General features: G+C 39.5%; 4 protein-coding genes across 8 annotated transcripts in view; 2 read left to right on the forward strand and 2 right to left on the reverse strand.

The window, feature by feature from the left end:
* Positions 1-108: 108 nt before the first annotated feature.
* LOC129734050 (NECAP-like protein CG9132) lies at positions 109-2,924 on the reverse strand. Of its 2 annotated transcripts, XM_055695772.1 has the most exons (5): positions 2,766-2,923; positions 2,269-2,678; positions 2,023-2,213; positions 1,783-1,967; positions 109-1,721 (listed from the first exon to the last, which is right to left on the reverse strand). In XM_055695772.1, the coding sequence occupies exons 2-5, from the start codon at positions 2,555-2,557 to the stop codon at positions 1,658-1,660; spliced, it is 729 nt and encodes a 242-aa protein (XP_055551747.1). In that variant the 5' UTR covers positions 2,558-2,678; positions 2,766-2,923; the 3' UTR covers positions 109-1,657. The 2 variants fall into 2 exon arrangements, with proteins under 2 accessions (XP_055551747.1, XP_055551746.1); XM_055695771.1 differs by having other exon boundaries at positions 2,269-2,924.
* A 2,540-nt stretch (positions 2,925-5,464) lies between these two features.
* LOC129723627 (probable DNA-directed RNA polymerase III subunit RPC6) lies at positions 5,465-6,603 on the forward strand. Its single transcript, XM_055677970.1, has 2 exons — positions 5,465-6,015; positions 6,076-6,603. Exons 1-2 carry the CDS (start codon positions 5,599-5,601, stop codon positions 6,562-6,564), a joined length of 906 nt encoding a protein of 301 aa, XP_055533945.1. The 5' UTR covers positions 5,465-5,598; the 3' UTR covers positions 6,565-6,603.
* Positions 6,571-8,099, reverse strand: LOC129723620 (E3 ubiquitin-protein ligase TM129). The gene has a single exon (XM_055677957.1). It carries the CDS (start codon positions 7,905-7,907, stop codon positions 6,747-6,749), a length of 1,161 nt encoding a protein of 386 aa, XP_055533932.1. The 5' UTR covers positions 7,908-8,099; the 3' UTR covers positions 6,571-6,746.
* A 3,671-nt stretch (positions 8,100-11,770) lies between these two features.
* The window catches only part of LOC129727220 (moesin/ezrin/radixin homolog 1), a 70,857-nt gene continuing 57,947 nt past the window's right edge, over positions 11,771-24,680 (forward strand). The window contains exons 1-2 of one of the 4 annotated variants that reach the window (XM_055685028.1): positions 20,764-21,349; positions 21,404-21,589. The gene's annotated coding sequence lies outside the window, so the exon portion shown is untranslated. Of the gene's footprint in view, positions 12,379-20,763; positions 21,590-24,680 lie in introns of those variants that run through there. The other 3 variants (XM_055684942.1, XM_055685450.1, XM_055685540.1) reach the window with 3 other exon arrangements.

Genomic DNA, 24,680 nt, shown 5'->3' on the forward strand with positions numbered 1-24,680 from the left:
GTCCTGTTGTCCTGATCATCAGCAACAGATTTGCTTCAACTAAGCACCGCGTAAAAGTCTTGGTATGTGATGATAGCACTCGGTTCGATAAATTGTTTAGCAGAAACAAACATTTCGTTACAATTTATTGATATCCTAATAGTTTTTGCAACTTAAAATTACTTCATTTGCAATAATGTTTGCTCTCACTTAATATTCGTCTCATATTAAGCTAAATATACACAAAGAAAAAAGATTATAAAATAAGAATTTATCAACGTAAACAGTGGAATTACTCTTTGCCTTTATTATACAGCATATATATTATTGCAGAAAACTATTGCATTCTCTATCCGCGAGCAGGTGCAAATAAAAAGAAAATGCGCACAACACAAAGTATGTATATCAAAACAAGGTTGCGGTAGCTGAGAACTCTCGGCAGTTTCCAACCAAAATTAAACATATCTCACGCCAGAAAATCATTGTCCCGATGTGCATATTTGAGCAGCGGGGGTGTCTTAAGATTATAAATAGGTTGTTTTTACTTTCTTTTCTAGAGAAACATTTCAAAAGGTCCTATCTGCTTTGATGATGGTCGATAACTTTCATTTAAACACTACAACTTATTGAACACCTTTTATGACACGTTATTTGCACAAGTTGATAGCGAAGTGATCAATCTAGCCTTATGAACGAAAACCACGCTTGGGAGAGTTACTGAAGCTGAACCATTACCAAAATGAAAAGACGCTCCAGGAAAACGATGAAAGCAGATAGGACCTTTTGAAATGTTTATCTAGTTTTAATTTGATTATTATACGTTGCCTTTCTGCACTACTTGCTCTCTTTCTCTGTCTCTCTCTTTGTTTTTTTTTGTCTGTTCCCCGCATCAGTTAACATTGCTTTCCTTTCGTTTGAATCCTCAAAAGCGACTTCTACCACTAATGTTTTTTTTTGTTTTCATAAATTTCATTACAACTACTACTCATGGGATATAGATATTGTGTTTGCTGTTTTTATTCTGAGTATATCATCTTTTTTCTGCTGGTGTGTTTGGAAATTACCATTTTAAACTGAAATTACAGGACCCTCTGTACTAAACATTCTGCTATTGTTTCTACACGCCTGTATTATTCCGAGAAACCTTTTCTATTGTTAGCGAATCAAACGTGAACAAACCGTCCATGATAATTTGCATACTAGCGTTGTCTAAACAAATTTAATGGCTTGTTTAAATAACCATTCGACAAGCGTGAAGATTTAGCAAATTTAAAAATTAAACAGTTCGAAATTAAACGGAATGCATTTCCGTTCGTTTCTGTTAAGTATTGTTGTATGTGTGTTGTATATGAATATAGTGTTCACACTTAGATTGTATGTACTACATTATTATGCATTTTGTCCTGTTTTGTATTACGATTAACAATTAAATTCACTGCTAGTATAATAGTGAACATAACAACCACACACCGCATTCATCTATCATGAATTCGAGCTATAGTTAACGAATGTGTTCGAGTTGGAACAACAGTTGATGAGACTGACGAATGTTCACTGGTCGTGGTGGTTGAGTTAATAATGCTTTACGTGTTCGAAAACGCGGGGGCAAGCAATAGCTCCATGTTTCGATTCTCTTCTTTTATGCTGAAACGTAGTTTAGATCGATCTTACCTCCCGCTTAAAACTGAACCCAATTTGCGTTGGTTTTACTCGGCGTTGTCGCTGCTGTTGGAGGTTTCGCTCTGCAAAAAGAATGAGCTTTTTACAAAAGAAAATTTTCCCTGAAACTCAAAAATATCTTACCCAGCTGAAGTGAATTCGCCCCATTCCGTCTGACCCCCGGATCCTGCCGTGGGTTGATGGGAAGGCGATGCAGCCGTAGGCGGCGGAGCGATTTTGCTGCCACCTGGTGGAGGTGGCAGTAGTCCAAGCCCTCCTGCCTTCTTTGCTCCCCCTGAGCGGGCGCTGGCTTCCGATCCGTCCTTTTTCTGAAAATGATAAAAACAATAACAATCTGCTGCTACCGAAGTAAAAAAACCCTACCGTTATTTTCATATTAATTTTAATAGTCTCTCCTTCCTTGAATCCCAGATCCAACTGCTGTTTAGGCTCGACTTTTTCCTTCTCAATTTGCTCTTCGTTTTTGACCCATTTAAAGTGATCCTGCAGAGCCACATTCAGATCAAAGGAATCAGATCGATCCCCGAAACCAAGACCAATGAAAGCATTTCGACCTGCAAAAAAATCATTCATCGTACCGATGGCTTAGGACATTCGAAGTGTACCAACCATTGTCATCCTGTATTCGTAGCACAAAATATCGCGAGCTATCCGACACGGATTCTATGGCCACCCCTGGGTATGCCTCGACCGGGCAGTTAGCAAACAGAGCCCCACTCGTTTTATCCTCCAGCTTAACAGCCAACGTTTTCCCTTTGGATACCATTCGCAATCGTCCCGTCCAGGTAGGCTCGTTAAGATTCCAATCCGCTGCCCGATAACCCCGATTGCTTTGCCTCGGGGGGATTTTGTAAACAAACACTTCCTGCTTTACAAGCAGAACGCTCTCGTACTCCATTGTTGCTGATCTGGTTGTCGCTTATCGCTCGTTTCAGAAGTGGTTTCAGTTATATATCGCCTTTTGGTTGAATCTAGGTGTTTATACTTGTTAAGAAGCTAAGAAAGCAATGTGGATTGCGCTGGGAAAAATCGAAACGCCCCCCAAATCAGAACACACTTTTCACTATCGTAAATCCGATACCGCTATTGGTATTAGAATACTTTACCAAACCACGAGGATAAGTAATTGATTCGTCAGCAAACTTTTCGCTGATAGAGTGAAAAAAAAACACTGCTACAGACGATCAAGATCAGCTAAAGAAAATTCCACTGCACTGACTCGGCTGTAAAAAAATCTTTTGTTGTATTTCGAAAGTTGACACTTGGATAGGCTGTGACGTAAGCACTTCTCGCGACTTTTATTTGAGGGGTTCGACCTCTTACACCGTAATACACCGAGAAAATGGTACTCGGGAAACAAAACATTTGAAACTGGCCTATTTTGCTGCCGATAGAAACAATTAGGTTGTTTAGCTATATCAGTTTTTATATCATCTGAAAGATCTGCATTTCCCAAGTAAAACGTAATTTTAAAAAAAATTCTATCGTTGTCCTTCACTTTTTAAATCACGATTTAAAACTGCTTGAAATCGCTACAATGACAGTTCGCCCATACTGTCACTGTCAACTGTCACTGTCATCGAGTTAGAGCGAATTTTAATTCTTCATTTAAAATTCGAAGGTTAATAATATAAAGTTTTAAAAAATCACGTTTTGCTCAGAAAATTACACTCTTTCAGATGATACATAAAAATTGGAAATCCGTGAATAGCTAAACAACCCAATTATTGTTGTTAACTGCTTATGATTGTATAATTATATAAATTGTTAATTGGTTGTATTAAAGTAGGTATTTATTCTTTACTCTCATTATATGCTCTTCCTAAAACAGTTTTGTTGAATAGTGGGCCAATATTTGCTAACAATTAATTAATAAACTGTAAGGCTGTAATGGGCAAGGCTTATCATTCGTAGAGATTCAAACGGTTTAAACCTGCTTGTCATGAAAAGAAGTATAATCTGACAACGAACTCAACTTACGCTAACATATTGACTAAACCACGTTTTACTTAGAAAATGCAGCTCTTTCAGATGATTTAAAAAAGTGGTTAGCTACAACACAATTATGGTAGCATTTTCGTTTCATTTTCAAGTTTATTTTTTAAAAGTTCTTCGCGCGTATCACGTCGTTATTATGGCAACGAAGAAGGGACGAAAGCAAGTATTTCGTTAACGCGTTCAGCAGTGACCGGTACGGTATGAAGTGATTGTCAGACAATGCGTGTCGGGGAGCTGCGTAGCCGCAAGGTTACAAAGTCCGCTTTGTCAAGCGAATGGTCGTAGGTTCGAATCTTAGTAGAATCAGGCCACTCGATGTCAAAACTGGACTTTTAAGTATGGATTCATTCTCTGGCTCCCCACCACTTACCCTTCCTTTTACGCTGAAATCTATAACACCTTTGCGTGACTTCCTCTTAACAATAACATTAAGTCCCTCTTATTAATAAAACTGGCCAGAAGGACGCACGACCAAACTTCTCCAGGTAATTATAGTTGGTGATATTTGGCAAGAGGAACGAGCATCGGTATAATAGAACAGTAAGCGTGTAAAAGGAAGAGTAACACATTACACACAAGCACTGATAAACAAAAGTAAATAAAGGCATGCCACTTCTCAATAGCGGTATTGGGTTGTTTAGCTATATCAGTTTTTTATAACATCTAAAAGATCTGCATTTTTTGAGTAAAACGTGATTTAAAATTTTTTTCTATCGTTGTCCTTCGCTTTTTAAATCAAGATTTAAAACTGCTCGAAATCGCTACAATGACAGTTTGCCCATATACCAACTGTCATTGTAGCGATTTGGAGCAAATTTTAACTCTTCATTTGAAAATCGAAGGATAATGATATAAAATTTAAAAAAATAACGTTTTGCTCAGAAAATTACACTTTCAGACGATATATATAAATCGTAAATCCGTAAATAGCTAAACAACCCAATTGTGCTAATAATAGAAGTGCGGGATACAGCTGACACCCGGGCATATCTCACATTAGATCTACGATACTGCTCGCAGTGGAAGTCCATACAGGAAAAAAATGCGTGTTGACTAAAGCATATTTCTTTCCTTCACTCTCTTACGCGAAAAACCAAACAAATATCAGCAGCTTTGTAGTCCCGAATAGAGCGCTGCCAAACGAGATACAGAAGCGCACCGTTAAGGATGCCCTAAAAATTCGCGTGTATCACACCTAGGGATGCCAGGTAATTTTTTTAGATGTCTTCACGTTCCGAGAAAAAATGTCTTCCAACTCAAGATGGCTCGCGTTAAAACCGACCGAAGTCTGTAAAAATTACCGGCAGATCGAAAATTTGCGAGAAAAATAAAAAGTTCACATCCTCTGCGAAATGCGGGTCGCGATCACATGTTTTCTAATGTCTTCACATATTTCTCAATGTCTCCCATTTGTCTTCACAAACAAGGATGTCTTCACCGCAGGATAAATCTCGCGTAATATTTCAAAAGGACCTAAGTAACAATGACAGATTCTCTCCTCTTTCACTTTGTTTCGTTAATTACGTCGTCACTATATATATTTTCTCAGCTTCCTTCCCCTTAATCGAGAGATAGTAATACTGTCTTGCCTACTATGCATTGAGTGTTATGAAATATGTAAAAAATAACATAATTATTGATCAAAGAGAAAGTAAACAAAGAGAGTCTCTCAATGTTAGATAGGTCCCTTTGAAAAATTACGCGAGAAATGTCCTAGATTTGAAGACACGTCTTCCAATCTGGCATCGCTGATCACACCGTTAATTTTACAACCGAAAAGCGACGAAAGCAATTACACCGTGTCGGCCTTTTTCGTGTTTACTGTTGTGTTTGGTTCATTACCCGTTACTGTCACCACAATTGTTGTTATTTTTTCAACCAATGTACAGAAAATAGATTTTTAGCACCGTTCAATAAAATACAATTAAAACAATCACGACAATGTCCGCTGAACCATCGGAAGACGATATTGCCACCATAGGCTTTCAAATAATCGGCTTAGCAAACGAGAAACCGGCCGGCATAAACAATGACGATTTGCTTGCGGCATTGCCAGACGTGAAACCGGAAAAGCGTGTTCAAGCGCTAAACAGACTGCTGCAGGAAGGCGTACTGGAGATACTTAAAAAAGGTCAATCGTTGATCTACCGACTGAAGGATCCAGCTAAAAAATCTTCCGCCCCAAAGGATATCGATAATGAGGAAAAAATTATCTACAACATCATTGAAGAGGGTGGCAACAAAGGAATTTGGATCCGAGATATTCGTGTCAAGTCCAACCTAATCATGACACAGTTGAACAAAGTGCTGAAGCAGCTGGAAAATAAAAAGTTGATAAAGGCGGTGAAGTCCGTCAATGTGGGTTCAATTTTATAGGAATGCTCTGTAGAATCATTACCGGATTTTTTTTTGTTTTAGGCAAGTAAAAAGAAAGTGTACATGTTGTACAATTTAGAACCAGACCGATCGATCACCGGAGGAGCTTGGTATCAGGATCAAGATTTCGAAGCCGAATTTGTGGATGTACTGAACCAACAATGCCTGCGATTTCTTCGGATGAAGAAAGAAACAGCCAAAGAATGTCGGGACGGACCACTAGCGGTCCAGAAATTGTCCTATTGCTCCGTAGCTGATGTGCATAAGTTCATCTCCGATTTAGGCATTAGTAAAATTAGTTTGGATGAAGATGATCTCGAAACAATTCTGAAAACAGTAGTTTACGACGGAAAAGCTGAGTCTCTTCTAACTGGTGACGGTAAGTTTCTATACAAGGCAGTCGAAAGTCCGCTGGCGTCCCCTGGGCTGGTGCAAATGCCCTGCGGGATTTGCCCGGTGATAAAAAATTGTTCAGATTGTGGAGAAATTACCCCTAAACTTTGCTCTTATATAAGCGAATGGTTAGATTAAATAAAATTTCAATAGGACACGTCACAAAATAGTTTATTTTTCAAAATACAAAGCATTTCATGATTGATCAACATGCTGTTGAATTTTATCAAAACCCAACAATTTAGGTAATTTAAAACAAAACTTTGTTATGGTTTTCTTTTTGACTGTATAGAACACATGCTCACATAGTTGACTATAATTTACTGTCTTTGCTGTACATAGCACACGTCCAGTACGCAAAATCGGGCACGGCACATAGGGCAAGTACACTTTTGCTGCAACCAAGATTCTCGTTCCGACTGATCCTGTCTGGAGGCAAACCATTTAGCTACGCACTCGATACACCACATAGGGCGACAATTGCACGACTGACAGCGCTGTGCCTCTGAGAGGGTTTGCCCCACCTCATCCACGTCCAGGCAGTTTTTGCAAATTTTGATATTTGGTCTGGCTTGCATACACGCAAAGCAATTGTCGGAATTTTCCATTATGGAATTGTCCTCCAGCTGGTAGGTTGGATTTTGTGCAACTTGATCTTTGAAAACATCTACAAAACGTTCCAGAACTGATCGGTGAAACTTTACACTAGATAAAACCGTTATTTGACTGTTAATTCGGTCTTGTAGCTCTCTAAAGTGTAAAGCATTTATTCGAATGGAGAATTCCTTAATTTCCTTTCGAAGGGGTATCACTGCAATATTAACGTACTGTACAGTTTCAAAAGCGTCCTGACTGACATCGTGTGTGTCACTCTTGTAAGCCACCATAGTCGTTTCACCTTGACGCGCTATATTAATCCAGTATGAGCTTGTCTTGATAACCCAGTTTTCTGTCGTGACAACGCGCGATATTGGATTCATTCGAATAACCACCTTGTCATCCCTGCGAAACTCATCGTTTATATTGGCAGCCACTGCTCGCCAATCTGAAAAAGGGTCATCCGGTCTAGCAAACTTCACCAATTGCCTCGCAATTGGATGGTTTTGCCACTGATTTCTCGACCAGTAGTAAATGGCAGCCACTACCAGTCCTGGCAGGAGCACAGCCGGAAGTACAAGAAACGCCCAAACTAGCGGGTGAGAATTTACTACGCTGCTTTCGCTCGTGTCGTCATTTTCTGCATCAAACTGCATATAGTAAACTCGGATGTATATGGCCGGAAGCAGCGAATGCACCATGAGATTAAGGCTTGTTCGGCGAATGTGATGCTGCACGAAAGTGATTGCCTCCGATCCCAGCGTGGACGAGAAAACATGGTCAACGGTTAGGCCAGCTGATACAAACTCGGTCGACGGATAGACGATGCAGAAGCACAACAATGCGTAAAATATTGCGAACACTATCGCACTTTCCTGAGACATAATAAGAAATAGCGCGAAGAAATAGCTAACTGGGACGACTTCTTTGTTTGAAAAATACCTAAAAATAGTCTATCAGATTTTTTTATAAACAATAAAATTCGAATTTGAACGATATACGAAGGATTATCGCCCATAAAAAGACGAATGATTATTTTGACAGATAATGTCTTCTTTTTGTTTCGTTGGTGTTAGTTTATTTCAAAGTAGAGGTATGGTATCCTCTGTAAAACAAAGAATACGTTCAAGCTAGATTGTCATCACATAGTCATGCAAGGTTTTCCTAAAGGCCTAGAGTTAAAGTTTGGCCGACTGAATTTCCGTCGATCCGGCAGCCATTCTAGAATTTCAAAGAACTAGCAACATTGCAAAAAAACAAAAGTAATTACATGACTACTCGTATTTTCAGTTTCATAGTTTTTTGTTTCAATTTGTTTTGCTATAGTAATGGAACAATGAAGTGCTGTTTTCTATTTTGATCAAATCGAACATCAGGATATTTTAAAAACAAGCTTTATTCGGTTCCCCACCGATAAAAATCATCGCCGAAAATAGTTTAAATTTGTGAATTACCAGAGGATTTTTTAATAACAGAGACGACACGTCTTTGTAGCCTAAGTTTAGCGTTTTGAAAATATCAATCCGAATAAAAAAAAAGTTTTGCATTTTCACTTTAATCACGATGATTTATAGTTCGCGTCGGAGAATTGAAAAACACTAAAAGTTATCTGGACCTGTGTATAAGTTTGTGGCTCAAGTGGCAAGTGAGACACCTTATCTAGTTGTTAACAGTGAGGAAAAACAAAATTAAAAATTCATCAGAAACAGAAGACCAGAGACAATAAAAAGAAGGTCTGTGGCGTTATGATTTTTGTACCCATTAAAAAAATATCGTGAGGATTTTTAGAATTTAATGTTTTTTGTTACAATCGAGTTCCATCTCTAGAGTTCCCGCATTTTACTATTGCTAAATCACAATACTTCCCGTCTACTAAGCCAACTTTGACATGTCAAACACTCTAATGTTCGATTGGAACGAGTTTTAACAGTTCGATTGGAACTTTTTAGTGACAGTCGTCCAAACTTTAACTCTAGGGCTTTAGGTTTTCCGGGTTTTCCGAAAACTAAATAATATTAAACGATAAATAATAGGTTTAAGAAAAATCACCGAAACTACCTAGGTGGTGACTGGTGATGGTAGAAATGTCCCTTGAAGCGAATCTCTTCAGTTCTAGTGCTTCGACACACAATAGCACTTTCTAGTTTTATTGTGCTTTGACTCAGTCTTGCAGTGGTATTAATCACACACATAAAGAAAACTTTAGTAATTTTTATTACCATAATCCATCGGTAAAGTGTAAGAATACCGGTATTCCTACAAAAAACCATCAAATCAACGATTGTTCTGTAAAAATCTGTCAATTTTTCCATAAACATTTGCTTAACGTATTCAGCGAATTCTTTCGGTAAATTTAACACACTGATTGACATTACCAAAAAGCTGTGAAAATTGGGTTGTTTAGCTACTCACGGATTTCTGATTTTTATATATCAGCTAAAAGAGTGTAATTTTCTGAGCAAAACGTGGGTTTTTTTAAATTTTTATATCGTTGTCCTTCGATTTTTAAATAGAAAATAAAAAGCGCTCCAAATCGCTACAGTGACAGTTGGTATATAGGCGAACTGTCTTTGTAGCAATTTCGAGCAGTTTTAATTCGTGATTTGAAAATTTAATGACAATGATAGAAAATTTTTGAAAATCACGTTTTGTTTAGAAAATGCAGCTCTTTCAGATGCTATAAAAAACTGATATAGCTAAACAACCCAATTATGGAATTGTCGGTCGGTGGTTTCATAAGCTGTTCGGCAATTTTCGGAAATACCGAAGATTTCACGGAACGTTCAGATGTTAAGATTTCGATGAAATTTTAACGATTGCTGTGTTTTCAAGGCGTGTGAGCAAGCATTTGATATGGAAATTATAAGTCAGTAAGCACTACGTAATTTTTCTAAGATCTTCACGATTTTTCTCTGATTTTTAAGATATTTTTTTTTAATTTTCGCAAACTGGCAAGTAACAAACATTTCTGCACAATGACAGCTGGCTGGTCTGTGGGAAATAAAACCCTGGGGTGATATTGCGAATCTCGTTTCGAGTAACTAGAACAAAAATAAATGATCGCTGATGGGCGTTGTGTTTCGTTTTTTCGACTTTGTGGGTTAGATGAGCCAAAGAACAAATGACAAGGAGTAAAACTGGCAGTGTGTAACGTGCTCGAAAATAACGAAAATCGTTCGAATCGAGTTGCACAATGTCACCCCTGGTTTACGTGGCATTGAAAAGATGCCAGATATGAAGACATGACTTTATTTCGAAGATATTAGAGTTAGTATAAAGACGTGTAAACCTAATAGTCCGTTGATTAGCCGCTTCCAAATAAATGTGTTCACTAGGATTTTTACCAACTGTCAAAATTTCTCCGTTCCAGTCGTTTTAAGGTAAACCAACCAAAAAGTGGGTACCAGAATCGCAGGTGCCAGAATCAATGAGTGGTAGATGCAAAAGCAGTTTGACAGCCACACCAATCCCCTGGTTATTACAGATTTCTAATGTGTGACAACATGGAAAAATGACCTGGCATCCCTGTTTCACGATTTCTCGATGGTAGGGGTGCCCTAAATTAATGACGGTTTATAAATGTTGAAATCGAGTTTTTCAAGAGTGCTGCGACCACCGTCAAATCTTTCTTTTACTTTTTTTGTGACGTCACCGTGCAATGATCTATAGTGTGCATAACTTACTAAACCATCAAATTTCTTTTGATTATGTTTATTGAATCAACAAACATATAGCGAATTTCTATGTTTCCAGGGGGGATTAACCGCTGTCAAATTTCATATATGTGTGCGTTATCGCAGATCATCTCTGGTCCATGAAGTTTGTTGGTCCATGACGTTTGATAAATTACCAATGTGACGATAAAACATCACCAATTTACGTTAAAAACTTGTTGCTGTCCCAAAATTTCACTACGGAACGCATTATTAATAAAAGTTTACCGCGATTTCTCGAGTTCCGTTAAAAGAGAACGTTCCATTTTACTTCGATCAAACGAAAAAAAAACCAAAACATACAGACGCCTTGTTGCCAAATGTGTTGGTAACGGTTTCACGATATTTGACAGATAGATTCCCCCTGTATATTTCACTTGGTCAATGCCAACCCATGATGTATTTGCTGTTGCATAGTGATGCTTCGTCTCCAACCTCCCTTATACCAGGCCTTACACCATGTTCTACTCTTCTTATGCCAACCTAAGCAGGAATAGAGAAACGATATTGCGATTTACAATGCAAGAAAGAGATGCCAGAAAGCCCCAGGTTGAGCCTGGGAATGAAAAAAAAGCCTTTACTAATTATTTACCCGACTGCGTGATTGAGCTGTCAGAATTCGCGTTGACGGTGTTGCTGATATTTGTTTGGTTTTTGCGTGCGTAAAAGAAGGAAGGAAATATTTTTGCTTTTGTCATCACGCACGTTTTGACAATTAAATATGAGAGTTCACATAAGTGCGAGCAGCCTTCAAAATCTTTTTCAACGCGAATAAACCGAGTTGTCGTTGTTCATGTGCGTCGCAATAATCAAATTGACTGACAAAGCTGGCAACCAGGGAAAAAGCAAAAGAGGTAAACGTCTTTACGCCATCAATTTAACACTGGGGTTCTTTCTTGCTCACATTTCATATGAAAGTAAGAAAGGGACAATACGATCATCATTTTTCGGATGATGACGTTGGAGGTGTCATCATCTCTTCTCTCTTTCCTATTTCATACTAGTGTGGGTAACGAAGTCCAGCAGCAAGCAAGCAGCCAGCCAGCTAGTCATCATCAGCCGTCCGAGAGCCCATTTATCGCTGCCTCGTTGATTTGTTCGCGAGTAATTTTATCATTTTTCCCCGAAAAGTGACCCCGAAAGTGTCCAGTAATTGCGCGTAATTAGTGTCTAGGCGGACGGATTCCGGTTTATTTTCTGATTTTTATTTTCCGTTTCGCATTCCGCCGTGCCGCATTTTCCGTTAGTTAGATTTGGTGAATTTGATCATCCTTAAGTTTCCACTCGAAACGCCGCGATTTCCTGTGACCCCTCACTTTGGTACGACAAAAGTTCTAGAATAGCTTGTTCTCATCGGTGAACAGCGCTTTATTCCACAAGAAAACGTTTTTCGGTACACGAAAGTGCAACGTGAAAATCTTTATTGTTTCACTTTTGCGAAAGTGATTTCTCGACAGAGAAGTGCGTGCGTGTGTGCCCCTGCCGAGTGCCAGCTAGTAGAAGCAAGCAGTGTAAGTGGAAGAAAAACTGGAAACCACCGCAACAAGCGAACACCGAAGAATTGAGCGGTGTGAAGAAATTTCGAGCCACACCATCATACATTTCGCCATACGTGTGCGAACCAGAAGAGCAGCGATAAAAGGTAAGTGGGTGGTGGTTTTTGGAGATTCGGTCGGCTTGAAATGGTTTAGCAAACAAATGTGTTTTGAAATTTCGGAACTAAAATTCCGGGGTTCGGATTTATTTTTTTCTCCATTCAACGAGGATACGTCATAGGCTACTGACATACTGAGGCGTCAAATGAAGCGAAGCAAGAAGCGTCGCAAAAACGTCCGAGCTACTTCTTCAAACGTCTATATGAAACGCTTAAACCGGTCATACTGGAGCGGCAAAGACGCGTCGATAGAGGCGGCGAAACAGAACGAGTAGTGTTTTGACGCGCGTATATGTACGCGGTAATACCATATTCAGACTAAATCTTTTATCGCCAGGTGCTTTATATTTGCTTTGTTTTGGTTTGGTAATTTAAAAAAGCAAATAAAATACATTTTCGTTTAGAAAATGTTAAAATGTTTAGAAGAGGGTTGTGCAGTAAATCCATGTTCAGACTAAACCTGATATCGCCAGGTACTTAATATTTGCTTTATTTTGGTCTTAAATCTTAAAAAAGAAAAAAAGTAGGATAGAAAATACTATCGGGAAAAATTTTCAGGTCGTCGGGAAAATAGCACTGATGTTATTGATTGATATTGTTGAGTTTTGATTCGAATGGCCAGAAATTTAGCATGCTGAACTTCTTTGGTCGCGAAAATGCAAGCCGCTGAGTAACTAGCTGTGCTCACATGGGTTATTGAAATCCTAACAGATATTATAAACTAGTTGAACGTTGCTCGGGGTCAACGGGTTTAAAATTCAGAATAATTTCTTATATTTTTTACTACGTCTGTAGCGCAACTCACTTCAGTAATATTATTTTATTTCATGAAAAAATCTCTATGTTTACTAAAACGTAATTTCCCGTGCTTGAAGAAGCAAAAAAATCTTCATTGGACGAATTCATATTTCCTTCAAACAAAACCGCTACTGGAATCTAGGAATATGACAACACAACGCATTTGCGACGCTCGCTCCAGTATGTCATAGGAAGCTTCACCCAACGCTTCTGTTTATTCCGCTTCTCAAACGCTCAACGCTTCGCTTCATTTGACGCCTCAGTATGACAGTAGCCATACAATGGGCCCTTGATGGTGGTAGTAGTAGTAGGATTTGTATCGATACTGGTTTCCTTCGTACACATGCAAAGAACATTGATGACGGTAATGATTACTGTCTCGGCCGATGATGACTCCCCAAAGATAGCTGATTTTTATAGGTGGCGTCCAGAGAGTGATTGTGTTGAGTTGGTGTTTGAATATTGTACGATTGTGAGACTTACGGTTTTGTGATTGTGTATGTGGAGCGTACAACCTGATTATATTGTGATAGTTTGCTGTTTGATTAACTGCAATAAAAAATGGGAAGATAAATTGGAACTTTACTATTTTTCTATCATCAAAATAAAGATCCTTGAATTTGAGATCTTCTTTCGTAGGAGTTCAAATATATTGCTCTCGTAAAAATAATCGGCTGATGTATTCGGAAGGTGCCAAATGTAAGAAATCCTCCGATTGATTATTTTTATAACATTTATTGTTACTTTATCAACACTCTAACAACCTTTCTTATCGCATGTTTTATTTAGGTAGGGTAGGTACCATCATACCACGGTGCGATTTCACGCTAATTGGGTTGTATAGCTATTTCAGTTTTTATATCCTTTGCATTTTCTAAGCAAAACGTGATTTTCAAAAATTTTCTCTCGTCCTTCAATTTTTAAATTACGAATTAAAACTGCTCGAAATCGCTACAATGACAGTTCGCCTATGTAACAACTGTCATTCAAGTTATTTACAGCGATTTTTATTCTTCTTTTGAAAATCGAAGGACAAGGATAAGAAAATTAAAAAAAAAATCACGTTTTGCTCAGAAAATTACACTCTTTTAAAAAAATTAACTCTAGTAAATTAATGGTATTTGTCTCAATTTTTGATAGAAACTGGATTTTTTATATAGTCCTTATATCACTGAAAGTCGTTCATACTTTCTGAAATTAGTACTTTTACAGGGAACGCCAATTGGGTTGTTTAGCTATTCACGGATTTCTGATTTTTATATATCAGCTAAAAGTGTAATTTTCTGAGCGAAACGTGATTTTTTTTTAAATTTCTTATTTTTGTCCTTCGATTTTTAAATAAAGAATAAAAGTCGCTCTAAATCGCTACAATGATACATGGGCGAACTAGATTTTGAGCAGTTTTAATTCGTGATTTAAAAATTGGAGAACAAGGATGGAATTTTTTTTTGAAAATCACGTTTTGTTTAGAAAATGCAGCTCTTTCAGATGGTATAATAAACTGATATAGCTAAACAACCCAATTGTCAATTCGTCATATCGTTTAGTGTAAGTAAGTGTCGACTGTGTTCGAGAAGTAATCATTAGTAATTTCGTTAACTTAGATGTACTAAAGTTGCTTTTTATGCAGGGTTAAGTAGAAGCGCTTAAATATCCGACCACATCTGCGGTGCATGCATTTTTAGATATTCATTTTACATTTGAACAATAATAAAAAAGGATACTTGTATCTACGAAGGCGTTGCCAACTGTATATAGGTACGAGTTTGCGTGAAATCCCTCCATTAACACTTATCGCGATAAAGTAGTTGGAATACTACTCACACTGAAATAGTTGTCACAAACTCTGTGACACAACAGCGGGAAAAAGTCAAATAATGCGGTTCATAAATTGTTAATAACTGTATGGTACATAGAAAGACGCTTTCTTATCACTCAACGTTTTTCCTAGAATTGCGATGATGATTGTAGTACCACCTCGCAGCTCAAATTCCGTGCGATAACGATTATTTTGGGTTTAAATTGATACCTAGCATAGCATTGAACGCACTTTTGATGCCCATGATTGATCGAAATCAATGCAAAGAGCCTTTCAAATCTGCAAGTGTAGATGGAATATTTCCAGCATTGCTTCCAAAAGGTGAAGCAATAATAATTCCTTCTCTTATTGAGATTTTCAAGGCCAGCTTAAGGTTGAATCATATTCCATCAAAATGGAGGGTAGTAAGATTAATCTTCATACCTAAAACTGGGATGCGTAATAAGACGCATCCTAAATCATTCAGACCCATTAGTCTCTCTTGAAGGTGCTTTTGATAACGCGTCCTATTCTTCAATTTCTAGTGCAATGAGAAAAAAAGGATTTCACACGAGTATCGTTAACTGGATTAATACCATGCTTGCAAAAGGAGAAATCACTTCTGAGTTGGGAGGTTCGTCTATCACGGTAATGGCAACGAAAGGATGTCCGCAAGGAGGTGTTCTTTCGCCACTTATATGGTCTTTGATGGTGGAAGATCTTCTCAAAAGCTTAGAAGCAAAAGGTTTCGAAGTTGTTTCGGAAAGAATGCAGGAGGCTCTGAGGTATACCCAGTTTTGGTGTATAAAGAAGGGTCTCAGCATTAATCCGACAAAAGCTGTAATCGTACCTTTCTCTAAAAAGAGGAAATTCAACCTAAAAACTAGAGATGCACCGAATAGCACTATTCGGCCTTCGGCCGAATACCGAATAACCTTTTTTCCATTATTCGGTGAGACGAATATTCGGCCGTATATTCGGCTGAAAACAACGTTGATCGTATGATAACAAAATAACCAAATGGTCATTGTTTAAAGTTTAAGTTGTTTCTTTCGCTTTCCAATTGTTCATATACGAAAACGATTGAAAATCGTCCGAACTATTGCACAAGAAATAATTAATTTTGCGCCTATGGAATAAGGCACGCTCAACCGTGGCGCACCTATTTTTGTTCTTATTTGAGTTGTCGTTTAAAAATAATGTTTTTGAGGATTATGGTTAACACAATTTAAAAGCTTGTGTTACAACTACATTTTAAGTGTTTTTGAAAAAAAAATAATATGCGAGAAATGAACGAAACTTTGGCTCAGAAAAAATATACCTCATCCAGACAAGACATGAAATATTGTGTGGAGATTGCGGTTCGTGTTCCGTTTTAATGAGATATATTCCTTTCTAAGTCCAAGTTACATCTTCAGTTTGTGTTTACCCCCGTCCATGAAACTTTGCACTATACTTTTATATTATTTTCTGATAATCATTGGCCACTATTCGGCTTATTCGGCATATTCGGCCGAATAATAAACTTACTATTCGGTGAGCCGAATATCCGGCAAAATCCTACATTTGCTAATGTTCGGCACGAATATTCGGCAGCCGAATATTCGGTGCATCTCTACTAAAAACTCCCAAGCTTGGAGGAGTAGAAATTCCATTCAGTGAACAGTATAAATACTTGGGAGTCATCCTTGATGCCAAGCTAAACTGGAATGCACATCTTGACTATGCAATCAACGGGCCTAGAATATGTGCTCCAAAACCGTTGGGAGAAAGTGGGGCTTGAGACCGAAAATGGTGATGTGGATATTCACATCTATTATACGTCCAAAACTGACCTACGCTGCGATAGTGTGGTGGCCAAAAACCAAAGAGTCCACCGTTAGAACAAAGTTAGATAAAGTTCAACGACTTGCGTGCATTGCTATAACAGGAGCAATGAAAAGCACCCCATCAAAAGCTCTTGATGCAATTCTTCATCTGCTGCTGTTGTACGAATACGTGCAACTAGAAGCAGAAAAGAGTGCCTTGAGGCTCAAAAGAACAAAAACTATCTTGTCAGGTGATCTTGTGGGTCACTGTGGGGAGACTGGATGGCATCTCAGGACAATCATGATATTTCCTACAAGGTATGCGAAACGTCGCGTACAGACTGGAAAGTCGGAGTTATTGATGTCAGTCCCGGTTCAACGATATTTTTCACAGATGGCTCAAAAATAGGTACAAAAACTGGTGCAGGAATCTTCGGCCCTGGAATTAATGTTTCAGTGGATATGGGACACTGGCCAACAGTGTTTCAAGCAGAGATTTTTAATGTACATCCAAGATTCACTTTACAATGATTTAACGCTAACGTAAGAACTGCCACAATAATCGCGAACACAGACGGAACACGACGAGTGATCAGACAAGACACTTATTGCTCTTACAGATATAAAAGGATAATATAATAATTACCTTTCGTCTATCGGTTTCGGGCTACATATTGCCCATCGACAGGACGAGATCCCATGTCCAACTGGTTGGATCACATCCAAGATTGTCTGGGAATGAATTCTCACATTGCGACAGCTATGTCAAACTAAGTAAATTTGTATTGGGTTCCAGGACATTGTGGCATTGGTGGGAATGAAAAGGCAGATGAACTTGCAAAACAAGGATCTAACTCACAGTTTATCGGCCCAGAACCTTTCTACGGTATATAAAACTGTGCAGTGAAAATGGAGCTTAAACGCTGGGAGGAACAAAAGGTGATAACCAATTGGTTGGTTGTCAAAAACCGTTCCCAATCTAAAAGATTTTTAACACCAAACAAAATCCATTCAAAAAAGCTCCTAGAGCTCTTTGTACATACGTCGGCCTAGTAACGGGGCACTGTCCAAGTAGATATCATTTAAAGAACATTGGCCGGGTTCAGGATGATATCTGTCGTTTTCGTAATATGAAAAGCGAGACATCGAAACATTTGCTGTGCAGTTGTGGTGCATTATTTAAACGCAGATCAAGGTTTCTTGGCAGTGGCTGTTTACAGCCCAAAGAGATTTGGTCTATGAATCCTGGGAAGGTGATTGGCTTCATAAACCATATTTCACCTGACTGGGAGCGTGTCGGTACAAGTACCTGATCACTCAACAATAGTGGTTATTGCATTTTGCAAAGGGACACGTATAGCAATTGACTGGGATATATTACAGAACTTCACATCAATGGACAACGTAATTCTAATTCTCTAACAAAAAAAAAATCAAAATTGCATAAAAAAGTAGTCAATTGTCGTGTGGAACTGATGTCACTTTTTCATTGACAATAACACTCAATGCTAATCAATCAAGAAAAAGATTTTAAGAATGTTAGATTGGTATTCACTGTTACTAGAGATCGTTGGCGATGTGATTTTTTCCTGTTTCTAGGTCCGGTTGCTTTGAGATGAAAATATACATCTGGCTGCTATTTTATTAATTTAAAAGAAAAATCGACCTGCATGCATTATAATGCCCAGAATTACAACAAAATTGTTTGCGCTTTAAACTCTGAACTTCCTGAAGCAGAATATTGCGGAGTCTTATTTGAAACGTGAACTTACTGGGTCAAGGATAACTATTACTGTACAGTGTGAAACTCATCTTTGTTAAACTATACTGTGAAGCTGAGTACATACGCAAACGAGGTTACCAATCATTTCTGCTGAGCTAACAGTTCAATAGTTTTGCGTTTTGTTGCTCATTTTTTAATCATCAGTTCAGGCCGGTTCGGGACCCTTACTTCTATGTTTGCGCTCGCAAAGCACACGAAAGATCGATCTGATCTGACTCCATCGAAGTAATGCAATGTGCATACCCGTTTGCCTACATCTAGTCGCGTTTCCTGTGTGATGGCGATAGCAGATAGTGATTACAGTTTTTTTTGTTTCTTTGCGCTACCGTGAGAGGAATCAAACTCAGGTAAAACCAGTTAGTAAGTTTCTGTCATTGCTATGGCACCTGCAGCCGGACTCCTATTTCATTCCAAGTTGCGGGCCTGTGTGTGTGTGTGAGTGTATGTTCCTCGGCACAGCACTTGGCTATTAGCGTTGCGGCGACAGCCTCCGCGCAATGGATATGAATTATTTCTTCACATCTAACCGCGATCTGCAAACAACTTTCTCTCGCACCACCGATGAAGCTGGTAAAGCTTTTCGATTTGGGGGTTGGAATTTCGAGAGTGGTGTTTACTTAATAGATAGATGTTGCGTAGATGTAAATGTGTGGGGATTGGAAATGCAATGGAACAGTTAGGTGTACGATACTTTAAAGACTCTGTTCCTTTAATGTATACAATTAACTCAATTTACATGTCACTGCTTAGAATAAATCCTTAGAAACGCACAAAAATGAACTTCAAATGTTTGCTAACAAAAAAAACTAGATATTAGAAGTACTTTTGTGTGTATTTTTAGGCAGAGCAGCTTAGAAAACGTAATTCAGTTGATTTTGGGCATGGTAAAATAACCTTGTAGAGAACCAAAGTCAGAAGTGGTCAGCAATGATCCACTGGATCATCCTGAAGTTACGAATTGATGGTGAAGTTTTTGCAGCAGTCGCTTCAAAACATGGAAGCAATTCACACGCATACAAATTGCCAGTGCAGGAAACCTGTGCGCTTACCATTGCAAACTTATCCCATGTTCATCCCAACTTCAAGGCGGCGTACGATTCAGTTACGGTTTCGAGTAAGGCTTTGAGGTTGAGGGCACGCTGCTTATACTCACTATCGCTTGAACGGACATCCGTTCTGTCTTGATTTTCAAATATGTAGTTTAATAACTCAACATAACGTGGCCAAAGTTTTTCCTGCTAGATGGTTAACCTGCCAACTTCAGGGAATTGCTTCCAGGAAACGCGTTACTTATAAAGATCTAAAAAAATTTAAAAAACACATTCATTGAAGTCTCTTAGCTGACATATTTTTTCCACTGTCACGCAATTTAATCAATACGTATTAACGTACACTAGCGCTATGCTCCGACATTCGTTGCTCGTGAAAGTCTCGCCGGTTTTCTGACTCTCGACGTCATTCATTCATGTTTAAACACTTGGCAATAAGGCCATGTTTGCATTCTTTTCGTGCCATTCGTGATCCGCTACATGCTTTGTTAGAATGACTTGTTCAATGCTTCCCCGCTAGTCGATTCTAGCGTTCCAATAATGCAAACTTGCTTGTAGAGGCAATTCGCCCAACCCAGGCCTGGTTTCCAGGCACACTAATCTGACACTCGCTAATCCATTCACTCGGTCATTTTTAGCTGGCCCAACTGCTGCCTTCTAGGTGCAGATTTCGATTCGCAATCTGTTCTAGGTATGTTATGTGATATGCTCCCCAATGGTGCCCCTCCAGCTACCGGTTCATACCTCACTGAAAACAGAACCGCTGGAACGTGCTGCAAATGGTCATACCAAACAAACGGATGAACGCTTGCATATGTATTTGGGGACAAGTATCACTTTACAACTATGTAAGCGAGTAATAACGAAATCGTCACCGTCCCCACCGTGCCACTTCCCGCAGGGATCGAGTCACCTGCCACCAGCAGTGCACTACGCAGCACCTGCGGCGGCCACTCGCTGTACAACCGGTGGTCAATTAACGAAATAGTATACACTAACAAGTGCCTTGCTGTTGGAGCTCCCAGCCAAGCCTAGGCTCACTCTGGCCGTCACTTGTTGTGTAAGTGGGAGACAACACCGACCGCTGCGCTGGTCGAGCGAGCCGATTGAGAGTGGACCCGCCACTAGAGTATTGCGTCAGCGTGCGGGAAATAGTCGCCAGTCGAACGTCGAACAGGTCGCGTATAATCGCACTCTCCGGTGATACAGGCGGACTAAAGATTACCGAACGGGAGCACTGGTAGCGCCGTGGCAGGTTCAGTGGACTTTTCGCGCAAAACCCTACAACCTCGGGGAAGCCGCGTTCAATAGAGTATTTTGTGCGTCGCGATTCGCAGCAATTTGAGGAATTTGAAATCAACCGCGCTGGTTTTTCGGCATTTGTATGAGTGCAACTATTGAATCGCTGAAAAGAAGTGAAAAAATATACGGCAAAACTAGCCTCCCGCGGATACTTCATTCGTCTGTAAGGAACATCTCATACGTTCACACACATACCTTCATACTTACCATCACAGGCTGAGTGAGAGACAGAGCTAAGTGAAAGATACCTGTGCAATTGGTGGAGAAAACGTGATTCCTAGGTTTACCAAACTGCAGCCATCCGCACACCACTACGCTAGCAGCAGCAGCAGAGTCGAAAAAGAGAACAACACAGAAACCGCCATAATTGCGATGTTTTTCTTGTGTTACTGCAGCAGCGAACCGATGGAGCAACGCCAGAGTAGTGTTTATTATCATTAGAAACGATTTTCGTTTATGAATGATTTTGTAACAGGTCCGGAGCCAGCTTTCAGCTTTAGTCTCAGTAGAATTTTTTTTTCATGACGTTAACGAACGACAGAAGTGAAACAAAGTAGTGATGTCCGGTGCTGATTTGTGATTGTGTCAAATAGGGAATTGTCAGCTTCGGAACTGCGTTACCTAGGCACCGAGGAACGGCAGGCGCTCGGGCTACTTGACCGTAAGATTTTATTTTTGTATCTATATTCAATCTTGAATTTGGTCGCAATGAAAACTTAGAGTTTAAGTATCTTATTTACTACATAGATTTGAATACTTTTCCGGTTTGTCATCAAAGTTGAGAACTGATTACTCTCTAAAAAGAATGTATTTCAGCAATGAAAAGTAAATCATGCTAAAGCACTGCTATGCATTTGCTTTAATTTTCATATGTTCAAGGAACTAAAAATCGTTTTAACCGGGTTGTCGTCCGGCATCCTTGCGACGTGTGCGGCCCACTGCAATCTGTTAATTTTAATCAGATGTGCAATGGGAGTCTCTCCTAGCAGCACGTGCAGCTCATGGTTCATGCGTATATGCCATTCTCCGCCTTCAGTCTGTACTCCACTGTAGATGGTTCGCAGCACCTTCCGTTCGAAAACTTCAAGAGCGCTGAGGTCCTTTGAGAGCAGTGTTGTCGTCTCTTGCCCATAGAGGACCACCGTCTCACTAGTGTTTTGTACAGCTTCAGCTTCATACGGCGGCGCACTCAAATGGATTTCTGCGTCTTACAAAGTGCAAAGTGGGCACGATTTCCCGCTTGTATCCGTTTCCGGATCTCCTTGCTGTTGTTGTTGTCAGCGGTCACCAGCGATCCTACGTACACGAACTCGTCTACCACCTCAAGCTCATCGCCGTCTACGATGATCCGGGGTGGGAGGCTAACATTTTTCCCCTTGAAGCCTCTCATATATTTTGTTTTTGACGCATTGATCAGCAGTCCAATACGCTTAGCGTTTTAGTCTGGTGTAGCTTTCCTCCACCGTCGCAAAATTTCGTGCTATGATGTCGAACTCATCAGCGAAACCTTTGAGCTGAACCCGATTCGTGAAAATAGTATCACTCATGTCGATGCCCATTCTTCGTAGAACACTTTCGACATGACTCGAAGGGACCTGAAAGCTTCCCCAAAACACGCACGTTACACATCACACGATTCATGGTAGCCTTGATCAGCCGCGTCAGTTTATCCGGGAAAATATCCTCGTTCTCGTGCATGATCTGCCATAGCTGTTTTCGATCAACTGTATTTTATAAGCAGCGTTGATGAGCATAATGCTACGATAGTTGCAGCACTCTAGCTTGGCGCCCTTCTTATAGTCGGGGGAGACGATTCCCTCCATCTACTCTTCTGGCATTTTTTTTTTTCTTCCCAGATCTCGGAAATGACCCAGTGCAGTCCTCCCGCAAGTGTTTCTTCATCATGTTTGTAGAGCTCACCCGGTTGGTGGCTTTGTTGTTCTCCAGTGGGATCCTGTTGCCACCCGAGATGTTAACCGATGTACAGTTCCATGTTCCGAGCTTCCAATCGGTGTCCTTTATTCGTCGCCTAGGTCGTTGCCGATTGTTCCGATCCGTTTCTTCATCTTGAATATTGGTAATAAAGTGTTTTGTGCCATGTCACCTTACTAAGGTGGCGATGGCTAGTCTCGTGACGGGGCTGTTCCTCGTCCACGATTCATGTCCGTAGAGCGCCGGGAGAATCAGTGTATTGTAGGCGCAAATTTCGTGCAGATCTGTAGGCTGCGGGAACTAAACTGGCTACGCAATCGGCATTAAGCTCTGTTCGCTGCCGCAATACGTCTCTTCACTTAGCGGTTCACCTCGTTATCGCACGTTATGAGTGTTCGAAGATTTCTTCGAAAGTATATCTATCCATCGCCACCGCAGCACCAATGCCTGTAGGACTCTCTGCCAGCTACCTGCTCTTCTGAGATTCGTAAAAACCTCCTCCTCAGCGCTACGATTAACACCGACGATGTCGATATCATCCGCAAAGCCTAGAAGCATGTGAGTCTTCGTGATAATGGTGCCACTCCTCTGCACACCTACCTTTCGTACAGTACCTTCCAAGGCTATCCAACGTCAAAAACGCGTCCGAATTTTCACCCGCTGTTAAGAGTCGCATGTATCAGCACAGCATAATCCGTTTTACTGGAAAAACATGTTCAACTTGTTGCGTTTCACTGAATCGTACGCCGCTTCGAAGTCTATGAATGAACCTCTGATCCGTTGTAGATCATCCCGCTTGAAAACCACACTGGTATTCACCAACAAAGGCTTCCTGCAACTGCCTCAGTCTATGGAACAGGATGCGAAAGAGAGCTTTATATGCAGAATTGAAGAGGGTTATACCTTGATAGCTACTAGAAGCGAGTCTGTGTTACCTGTTCCCTGTCTATGACCAACAGCACAAAACATGAATATTTGACTGGTGACTAATCTATCGATCTTAATACTAATTAGAGGGGATCGAGGCTAATTTTAATCACAGTTTTCGGCAAGCTAAAATTTCGAGAAATTTGATTGAATTATAATCGAATCAAATTTAAAAGTTATTATTTTTTTTGAAAAATGAGCCAGTCAAATCTTTAATACGCCATTTCAAATTGTTATTCTTAAGAAAATACAGTCAGGTTTTTTACGCGTTTTATTACGAGGCGGTCTTTTTTAAACAACAACGGTACAAGATATCAACCTCATTTCAATCACGTTTTCCTGTTTCAGAACAGAAGTAATCATATAGGGTAACGACCCCATGATTCGCCCACTTTACAAGATATCAACCTCATTTCAATCACGTTTTCCTGTTTTAGAACAGAAGTAATCATATAGGGTAACGACCCCATAATTCGCCCACTTTATCCGAGTACCCAAAATTCGCCCATCTATCTTTTTATATTGTTCGCAATATAGTGCCAACTCTTAGAACCGTGTTTAAACATAAAAAAGAAACAGCTGATATTGAAAATAAACTATTATTTGGCATAATTCAATAACAAACCCCGTAAACAATTTGTTGATTAGTGGGGGGCGAATTATGGGTCCCTTACCCTATCAGTTAAAAAAATAACAATTTTATAAATTTAGTATTTAGTATATTTAGTAGAACTTTAAACTTTTTATCTACATTATTTTCTCAACTCAGTTCAGTTTTTTTACGCGGTTCCATACAAATTTGGAACTTGTCCCCCGTGTAAAAAAAAACCTTACTGTTTATCATATATCATGCCAAATGCAGTATTGTGCATTATTAAAAATCGGAACCAATT

The sequence above is a fragment of the Wyeomyia smithii genome, chromosome 1, assembly GCF_029784165.1.
Source record: "Wyeomyia smithii strain HCP4-BCI-WySm-NY-G18 chromosome 1, ASM2978416v1, whole genome shotgun sequence".
Classification (NCBI taxonomy): Eukaryota; Metazoa; Arthropoda; class Insecta; order Diptera; family Culicidae; genus Wyeomyia; species Wyeomyia smithii.

What these genes read in the sequence shown, in the direction of transcription:
- LOC129734050 (XM_055695771.1), bottom strand. Translation starts at nt 2,557, where the DNA reads ATGGAGTACGAGAGCGTTCTGCTTGTAAAGCAGGAAGTGTTTGTTTAC. An exon ending in ACGAATACAGGATGACAATG is followed by an intron (nt 2,214 to 2,268) that starts GTTGGTACACTT and finishes ATTTTTTTGCAG; the next exon opens with GTCGAAATGCTTTCATTGGT. An exon ending in GGCGAATTCACTTCAGCTGG is followed by an intron (nt 1,722 to 1,782) that starts GTAAGATATTTT and finishes TTCTTTTTGCAG; the next exon opens with AGCGAAACCTCCAACAGCAG.
- LOC129723620 (XM_055677957.1), bottom strand. Translation starts at nt 7,907, where the DNA reads ATGTCTCAGGAAAGTGCGATAGTGTTCGCAATATTTTACGCATTGTTG.
- LOC129723627 (XM_055677970.1), top strand. Translation starts at nt 5,599, where the DNA reads ATGTCCGCTGAACCATCGGAAGACGATATTGCCACCATAGGCTTTCAA. An exon ending in AGGCGGTGAAGTCCGTCAAT is followed by an intron (nt 6,016 to 6,075) that starts GTGGGTTCAATT and finishes TTTTTGTTTTAG; the next exon opens with GCAAGTAAAAAGAAAGTGTA.